Below are 9,652 nucleotides of genomic sequence, written 5' to 3'. Positions count from 1 at the left end.
GCTTCCAAGCTCCACTTGAGCTGTGCAGACACATGAGTGTGAGTAGACACACTGGCTTAAATGAATGGTGCTGTAGCATCACACACACCCACACACACACACACACGAAGTAACTTTCCTTTCTTCTTTTTTTTTTGTCCCTGAAAACTAAATTGAATCCATTTTCCAGAACACTTAGTGAATTTCAGAGCTCCAAATAAAAGAATTTTTCACAAATACCCCAAGCTTCTCAGACTTTAAATTTAAAAAAAGAAAGAAAGCAGGCAAAACCTGTAGTTAATTTTGACACACTCCAAAAAGGCACATCACTAGGAAATGCAGCAGAAATTAAATAAATAGACAGCCTAACATGAGGCACAAGAACAAGGGGCCACCTTATGCTGTGGCCAGCAGAGGCATTCAAACATTTCGTCAGCAGGATTCCAGCCAACCTCCGAAACTCACTCTTATAAGCCAGCCCCAGACATCCCAGAGCAAGATGTAGCTGTGTAGTCTATCTCTCCACAGCTGCTTTAGGGGCGCTGGCAACGTGGCTCAGCAGGCTTGCCCCAGAGCCATGGCAAAGAATGGACTTGTAATTTGCATCCTGGTGATCACCTTACTCCTGGACCAGACCACCAGCCTTACGTCCAGATTAAAAGCCAGGAAGCACAGCAAACGCCGCGTGAAAGGTAATGGGGCTTCTCAGTCAAGCAAAATTCTAGGCTGACACAGTATGGGGAGGTGTGGACGATGTTAATTTCCGAACTCCTCTGGGAGACTGTCTTTGGTGATGGCACCATGCCATCATCCCTATATGGCATCTCAGGGAATTTAGTGATGTTTTAATTATCTAGGATACTTTGATTTTAAAGAAACTAGGCTGTTTTTAAAACAAACAAAACGGAAAAATTTAATAATAAAATAATTCCGTACTGTGTATTTTTTGTTACGTGGGCTTAAATAGAATGTGCTTCAGAGGAAGCTCATCTGGATATCTGAACATCTGGTGTTATTAATATGGGGCAAGAGGAATGTATTAACAGAGCACAGTTTCACTAGTAGATATTGAGTCACTTGATTCAGTTATATTTTAAGATAAGTATAATCTTATTCAATGTGTAGCAGAGGATAGAGCTTTTGGTAATTGTGACTCCCTGTTTTGTCATTAGTTATCATTAGCTATATTTCCATATCCTTGGCAGTATAGGGACAACCCATACCATATAAACTTTTTCATGACAAAGACATTGAATCTCTCCAACTTAAAAAAGTCAATACGCAAAGTCATCTAGTATTTGAAGGCATTGTGATACAAAATTGAATCTCCAGGGAACCACAAATTTTGAGTGACTTGAATTGGGTTAACAGGTTAAAGAAATTGAAAAGAGCAAAGATGACAGCAAGGTATTTGCAATATGCTGAAATCAAAGGAAAAGAAAAAAGCAAGACACAGGGTCATGTTTTATCACATCCTCTGCATCAATTTTCATTTCAGGATATTTCAGATTATGACTTTATTTCCTTATTTTCACTTCATTAGGAACAACACACACATACAAACAAATTTCAACAAGGTTAAAGTCTATTTGACATGACAGATGGCTGGTAGGTAAATAGGGGTCTTGTGCTTTAATGATTATAAAGTACCATTTTTCAGGGGCATTCATTTACAAAAGTTAGGTCTGGCGCAAGTTTTTTTTTTTTTTTTTTTTTTTCCTTTGAGACAGAGTGTCGCCCTGTTGCCCAGGCTGGAGTGCAGTGGCACAATCTCGGCTCGCTGCAAGCTCCGCCTCCCGGGTTCACGCCATTCTCCTGCCTCAGCCTCCTGAATAGCTGGGACTGCAGGCGCCCGCCACCACGTCCGGCTAATTTTTTGTATTTTTAGAAGAGATGGGGTTTCAGCGTGTTAGCCAGGATGGTCTCGATCTCCTGACCTCATGATCCGCCCTCCTCGGCCTCCCCAAGTGCTGGGATTACAGGCGTGAAGCACTGCGCCCAGCTAGTGCAAGACGTATTAAGTGGAATCTTTTTTCCTTACGCATGAAATACTATATACTTCTTTCAGTGAAAGATTAAAATATTTCTCATGAGGTGAAACATATTGCTGAAGACGATATCAAAAGGATCGGGGAGAGAGAAGATGCTGGGTAATGTGGCACATTTCTGTGGCCAGCGTTTCTTCACCGCTGGATGGAGTGGTGCTCCTCATGAGTGGTGATCACACAGTAGGAATGTGTGAAGAGGGTCTGAACGTGACTGCGTGTGCATGTGTGTGCTGTGTGGGCGTTTCTGAAGTAATCGCAGCTTAGGTCACATCTAGGTTATCCAGGAGCCTTCCCTCCCCCTTCCTCCTCTCACTCTCTTCTCTCTCCCCACCTTTCTTTCCTACTTCTTTCCTGCTGTCTTCCCCACTCCCTCCCTCATAACCACATGTGCAACTGACAAGGTACACACTTCTTAAATGTCATTCCCCCAATATAGTTTGTTACTTTTTGCCATTAGGTCCAAGAAAGTAGATTCTACAGTAGGTGAAGCAATAAACCTAAACCGGTCAAGCAGTTATATCCCCATCCATCCATATACCTTTAAAATAGTTTAAGTACCTTGAAATATAATAATATCAGTGTTTATGAGATCAAAAGTGAAAGCCGTTTTCTCTCTCCCTATCCTCACTACAAAATTATCCACTATTAACTATCGGGTAATACTATTCCCAGAAGTTTTGTGTTTTGTTTTTTGTAGGGTTGTTTTGAGAAGAGTCTCACTTTGTCACCTAGTCTGGAGTGCAGTGGTGTGATCTCAGCTTACTACAACCTCTACTTCCCAGGTTCAAACAATTCTAGTGCCTCAGCCTCCCAGATAGCTGGGACTACAAGTGCTCACCACCATGCCCAGCTGATTTTTGTACATATTTAGTATAGATGGGGTTTCACCGTGTTGGCCAGGCTGGTCTCAAACTCCTTACGTCAGGTGATGGTATTGCAGGTGTGAGCCACCACACTCAGGCTATTCACCAAGTTTTTAAAAGGTGCAATTAAAATACATATTTTTAACAATATTAAGAATTGGCTATGCAAAATGTTTGGCAGGCAAATAAATTCATTTCATCTATTAAACCTTGGATAGTTACCAGGGTAAACAATACTTTATTCGTTTTAACAGCTGCATAATATTTCGTTGTTTGGATGCATCATCACTTAATCTGATCTCTCCTAATACATCTTTTTGATTCAATAGCCTCAAAAGTAACTGCTTTGCACACGTGTTGCTCCCCATGTTAGGATGTTCTAAGAAATTTCCAGCAGTAAAATTGCAGGTTAATTATACTTTCAAATTGTCTCTCCAAATGATAACACCAATCCATCCTCCCGTCTTCTGTGTATGGGAGCGCCCAGTCCCACACACTTTGACAACCCAACATCCTGTAATGGTTTTACTGGCCATGTCTTCTGGGAATGACTTTTGTGTTTCTACACTGTGTCTACTTCTGGAGAGCAACAATAAAATGAAAGGGAGCCTTCTGGGGGACTCAAAATAGCAACTGAAGAATTTAGCTTCAAACACAAGATCTCTCTGGCACTTGCTTCATAGGTCTATTTATGTGTTGCATTCATGAATAAAATATGACTTTTACAGGTCAGTAGTTGTTCCACATATTCCCTTTGTTTGTTGTACACAAAAGACATCTACATCAGCTACAAAGGATGGAAGCTACAGCCAATCCCTGGATAATGAATTTCATAACCATCTCCCAGAAGCCTAATATCAATTCATGTGTCTTCATGTTCATTACAATGTTTACAATCTCCCAGTGGAGACCACTTATTTTAGGAGAATGGAGCAGGAAGCTGAGAGGGATGGGGGATGACATTTGTAGAGGTGACAGCTTATACCTTAGAAGCAAGTCTTCAGTAGTCTTTGCAAGCCTGCCCCCCACGAGCTGATGAATTTGCATTCTGAATGCACCCTTACATTTTTTCTGGATTAAATGGTTACATAGATAAAAAATCTTTGGGTTATAGTATTTCTGAACTGAGCTATGGGGTGCTTTGAGAACTGATGTGTAGCAACAAGTAAAACAGAGGCAGGGGCTACCCCTGGATATTCCAGAAGACAGTTTCTCCTAACCCAAATGAAACATCTGGCTTACGAAGCACATGTTTACGGGGACAGCGAATTAGCACATGTGAATTTTAGACTGCCCTGGAAAATCCGGTACAGAACATAGACTGCCTCTATGGCATCCCCACAAAGCAGCAGTTGGGGACAGTTCATAGCAAGCTTTAAGTATCTTCTCTGTCTGGGGCCACGTGCTCGGGACCAAGAAGGTTGAGGCAATCACTGTGCAGAAGCAGGTAAGAGGGATGGAAAAGAGAACAGACCTGGACCTGGGCAAATTCAAATCCCAATTCTGCGTTTTACTAGCTGGGTGACCTTCAGCAAGTGAATTCAGCTTTCTGGGACTCTATTTCTTCTGTAGAATGGAGACAGTGATAGTGTCTCTCTCAAAATACTACTGAAAGAATTGATCTCTGACAAACAGTATGTGGAGGCTTTTAGTAATTTTTATTATGATTTATAATTCCTGCTTTTGAAGACCTCACAAGCTGCCAGTCTTCTAAGAGAATTCTTATTAGGCCTGAAATTTCAGTTTAACCAAGGTTGCTTGTTTTCTGCCACTTACTTATAGCCAAGATTGGTCAAGGACAGCCATAAAGATCCTTTAGCCTCATCCAGGAACATACAAGACTTAAGTTGCTAATACCTAATTTCTCCATGAGCCTTTAGCACTTAACCCGGCTAGGGGCCACCATACCTGAGGCATGGGTTGAGTAGGAACACTGGGGACAGGGGACTTGGGGACCCAAATAAGTCTGAGTTCTGCCATGTATCTTTTGAGTCACTCCCATTGGATTTGTCCTCATTCTTCAATGGGAATCTAATTTTTCTGCCTTCATAGCTATGTTTGAAGAGCAAGTGAAAAATAACAATTTTATATTCCATAAAGTATATATTCACTAGACAATATTATGAACACCTATTATGTGCCAAGCATCATGGTAAGCATCAGAAGCATCAAGAATAACAAGGCAGATGAACTGAGGTAAAATAGAGAATAGAAAATATAGAGAATATTCTATAAACTATGGAATAAAAATGTGAACCGAGACTAGAGAATGAAGAAAAATCAGTTTCAAAGAGATTAGCAGAAGGGATACTGAATTACAGGATAACCCCGAAAGCCTTCTCAGAAGAGGAGATATTTAAGCTTCCTAAGAATACAGGAAAGCATTGGATCAAGAGTGATCCTAGCAGAAGGAACACACAGGAAAGATAAGATCGAGCTCATTCTCAGATGATCCTGAGAGTCAACAAACCTAAAGTCACAGGATGGGACTGGAGAGACAGAAGAAGCCTCAATCTCACAGAAAGACCTGTTAGTATTATGATCATCATGAAGGTCTTAGGAATCTTCTTGTCCAAGTCATTTTCTTTTTCTTTTTTTCCCTTCCTTCTTTCCTTTTTTTTTTTTTTTTGGGTAGAGGGGGAGAGGGGAAAATAGTCTTACTCCCTCACCAAGACTGGAGTGCAATGGCATGATCTCGGCTCACTGCAACTTCCACCTCGCAAGTTCAAGCAATTCTCATGCCTCAGCTTCCCAAATAGTGGGAATTACAGGCACTCAACACCATGCCTAGCTAATTTTTGTAGTTTCAGTAGAGAGAGGGTTTTGCTATATTGGCCCCAGCAGGTCCCGAACTTCCGGCCTCAAGCGATTCACCCACCTTGGCCTCCCCAAGTGCTGGGATTACAGGTGTGAGCCTCTGCGCCAGCCCCAAGTTATTTTCATGCATTTTTTTTTGTATACACTGGGCTCAGGTTCACCAAAACCACTATCACCTTGGGTCCTACATTCCAAAGCTTGATTTTATTTTAATCATATGCTTTTCATCCACCTACCCTATTCCACCCTAAAATTTTCCCCAGACAAGAATGGAGATCTGAAGACTCAAATTGAAAAGCTCTGGACAGAAGTCAATGCCTTGAAGGAAATCCAAGCCCTGCAGACAGGTAAGGTGCAGACCTCCTCAATGCCTTGTCCCAAAGGAGACAGGAAAATTTCTGGATCAATTTCTGGGGGACATCTTTTTAAGAGAAACATTGACAAATCAACAATGTGGCCAATAAGAGGGCCCCAATGCTGGGAGATGATTGTTTTAGGAAATCAACTTCATTTATAACCCCATTCTCCTATATATATGAGTGGTATGGAAATAAAAATAAGTAGTTCAGTAATACATTGGAAAAGTCAGTCCATAGTTATTCTCTAAAGGGTAGTGAAACAGAATGAAGCAATTATGAAATGACTAAAATGATTAACATTTATTGGATGACAGCTAAGTGCCTATCAGGCCACCAGGGCTCACTCAGGCCACACCCAGCCTAAGATGCTGGAAGGACATGGGTTAGAACCGCAGCTTGTGCCAACAGGGCAGTGCCAGTGTTCCTCCCCACAGCTATGCAGCCACATGCGCTACTGCGCAGGAGCTATTCTCCAAGGTGTGAGGAAGTGAGCCACACTGGGCGGGTTCAGGAACAGCCCTGGTTTACAAGGCTCATCCCCCCAGGAGCTAATATCCTTTGCAGCAATTTCAAAATCAGGGTGTTGAGGGTCCTCACAAGAGACCTGCCTCATTACAAGTTACTGCCTTCAGGGAAGACTGAAGTGATGGCTTTCCATCAAGTATTTGTAACTCCCAGGCCAGATGCATGTTACCAATCTGGGTCATTTTTACCGTAAGTAATGTTGCCTAGTAACAACAGCGACATACTCCCTTTATCAGGTTTCCAGGGGAACAGAATTAGAAAGTTAAAAGACGGTAAAATGGTTACAGCAGAAGGTGAGTTTTTCTTTATAAACACAAATCCATTAATCCTCCAGCAACATAAGCTATTATGATTTTAATTTTACAGATGAGGAAACTGAGGCACAAAGAAGGTAAGTAATTTGCTCAAGATATACACAGCTAGTTAAATGTCAGAGATGAGACCTAAACCCAGGCACTACGGCTCTGAGGTCTGACTCTCCAGTGCTAATGCCCTAAAACTATATGTTTGGTTTATCCTGAATAATCTAAACAATATTACCAAGGCTCAGTTATCTGCTTAAGAAAACCACTGTCTCTCCACATGCAAACCTAGAATTTTATTTATTTTTGAGACAGATTCTCACACTGTCGCCTGGGCTGGAGTATAATGGCACAATCTCGGCTCATTGCAACCTCTGCCTCCTGGGTTCACATGATTCTTCTGCCTCAGCCTCCTGAGTAGCTGAGATTATAGGCACACACCACCACATCCAGCTAATTTTTTGTGTTTTTAGTAGAGACGGGGTTTCACTATGTTGGCCAGACTGGTCTTGAACTCTTGATCTTGTGATCCGCCCAGCTTTGCCTCCCAAAGTGCTGGGATTATAGGCGTGAGCCACCACACCAAGCCTTTTTTTTAAGTAAGTATTAAATATCATCTAGTTCCAAAACTCCCAAAGAAATCCAGCACATAAATGGAGCTACACAGAGTAGCAAGCATGTATGTATCAGAACAGCATGAGGTTTAAAGGCCATGTCTTGGGATAGGGCAGACCTGCATTTGGGTAGCTGTGATCTCACATGCTGCAAAAATTACTTCGTTTAAAAAAATGCTAAGGTGTCACAAAGTAACAACTTCTCTAAGTCTAAATATCCTGATATGTAAAAATAGGGGTAAATAAAATACAACTTCATGGGGTTGTCAAGATTATGTGACTTAATTTATGTAAAGTGCTTAACATGTTGTCTGGCACATAGAAAATTGTAATAGTTGTCTCATCATTATCATACTTCATTCCACAAATAGTTATTGCTATTTGCCAGGTCCAGCTCTAGTCATAATACGCTCAAAATGCATCTTAATATGTTAAATTTCACATCTTCACAGTCTGTCTCCGAGGCACTAAAGTTCACAAGAAATGCTACCTTGCTTCAGAAGGCTTGAAGCATTTCCACGACGCCAATGAAGACTGCATTTCCAAAGGAGGAATCCTGGTTATCCCCAGGAACTCCGACGAAATCAACGCCCTCCGAGACTATGGTAAAAGGAGCCTGCCGGGTGTCAATGACTTTTGGCTGGGCATCAATGACATGGTGACGGAAGGCAAGTTTGTTGACGTCAATGGAGTCGCTATCTCCTTCCTCAACTGGGACAGTGCACAGCCTAACGGTGGCAAGCAGGAAAACTGTGTCCTGTTCTCTCAATCAGCTCAGGGCAAGTGGAGTGATGAGGTCTGTCGCAGCAGCAAGAGGTACATATGCGAGTTCACCATCCCTTAATAGGCCTTTCTCCAATGTGTCCTCCAAGCAAGATTCATCATAACTTATAAGTTGATGATCTCTAACAAGTAAAAATTATCATTTTTACTTATTAAAAAATTGAAACACAAAAATCAATGTCCATAGCAATATGACAGAGTCAGCCAATTTTGCTAACACGTTTCTTTGGGTTTTTGCCCTTCCTGGGATATAGGGAATCAGAAATACTGATCCATGTGCATGCAGATAAAATGGGTTCTGCAAAACAGACTAAAATCTTTCTCTCTTTCCTAGTCTTTCTCACTTGTATAAACCCAGTCTTTTTTTTTTTTTTTTTTTTTTTTTTTTTGAGACGGAGTCTCGCTGTGTCTCCCAGGCTGCAGTGCAGTGGCGTGATCTCAGCTCACTGCAAGCTCCGCCTCCCGGGTTCACACCATTCTCCCACCTCAGCCTCCCGAGTAGCTGGGACTACAGGCGCCCGCCACCACGCCCAGCTAGTTTTTTGTATTTTTAGTAGAGACAGGGTTTCACCATGTTAGCCAGGATAGTCTCGATCTCCTGACCTCGTGATCCACCCGCGTCGGCCTCCCAAAGTGCTGGGATTACAGGCTGGAGCCACCGCGCCTGGCCCCCAGTCTGTTTTAAAACAAATCACAGTAGCTATGCATCTCACCACTCCAGAAAAGCAAGCTTAGGCTACATCTGGAAGATTTTCCCTTGTAAGTTTAGTGTATATTTGATTAACAAGAATTCCCTAAATCAGAGACTCTAGGTGCTATATAATCCAAAAACTTTTCAGCCTGTTCCTCATTCCATCCCTTGCTGGCAATAATACCTTGTTAGCCCATTACCCTTTTTTTGAACTGCTGCATTTCCTGGTGGGATTTGTATCTTGTCTGCCATATCAAAACACAAACCCCTGAAGAGGTTCTGATTTGATTTTACTTTTCTTCATGCCTACCCCCTTTTGTGGAAGTTTCCAGCCGCAATTTGTAAGGAAATGACAAGGTGCATATTTGATCAATTTTCATTCCCAGCATTGCATTACAACCTCTAACTTCAATGGGTAACCCTAAGGCAGATCAAAGAAACAGATTGCATGGTAAGGGGAAATAGAACAAAAGAACCTACATTTAGCATCCTTACTCCCACCTTTTATGAGACTGAGAGTGGACTTATGTTTCCTTTTTTACATTGTTGTATACTTTTTTTTTTTAGCCATCATTATATATTTAAGTCTATTATGGGCAACCAATCTTTGGAAGCTGAAAACTGAATTTAAAGAATGCTATCTTGGAAAATTGCATACGTCTATGCAATTT

The 9,652-nt window shown here is 41.7% G+C and overlaps 1 protein-coding gene across 2 annotated transcripts; it reads left to right on the top strand.

The window, feature by feature from the left end:
• Positions 1-484: 484 nt before the first annotated feature.
• CLEC3A (C-type lectin domain family 3 member A) lies at positions 485-8,464 on the top strand. Of its 2 annotated transcripts, XM_017953464.3 has the most exons (3): positions 485-671; positions 5,971-6,054; positions 7,960-8,464. In XM_017953464.3, exons 1-3 carry the CDS (start codon positions 557-559, stop codon positions 8,349-8,351), a joined length of 591 nt encoding a protein of 196 aa, XP_017808953.1. In that variant the 5' UTR covers positions 485-556; the 3' UTR covers positions 8,352-8,464. The 2 variants fall into 2 exon arrangements, with proteins under 2 accessions (XP_017808953.1, XP_031513934.1); XM_031658074.1 differs by lacking the exon at positions 485-671 and having other exon boundaries at positions 5,646-6,884.
• The last annotated feature ends 1,188 nt before the right edge of the window (positions 8,465-9,652 follow it).

Source organism: Papio anubis, chromosome 18, assembly GCF_008728515.1.
Source record: "Papio anubis isolate 15944 chromosome 18, Panubis1.0, whole genome shotgun sequence".
NCBI classification, from domain to species: Eukaryota; Metazoa; Chordata; class Mammalia; order Primates; family Cercopithecidae; genus Papio; species Papio anubis.
This window is presented reverse-complemented; position numbering and strand designations above follow the sequence as displayed.

Bases quoted from the DNA above. Each gene is read 5' to 3' on its own strand.
- CLEC3A (XM_017953464.3), top strand. From the start codon at position 557: ATGGCAAAGAATGGACTTGTAATTTGCATCCTGGTGATCACCTTACTC. The intron at 672-5,970 runs GTAATGGGGCTT...AATTTTCCCCAG, and splicing joins CAGCAAACGCCGCGTGAAAG to ACAAGAATGGAGATCTGAAG. The intron at 6,055-7,959 runs GTAAGGTGCAGA...ACATCTTCACAG, and splicing joins AATCCAAGCCCTGCAGACAG to TCTGTCTCCGAGGCACTAAA.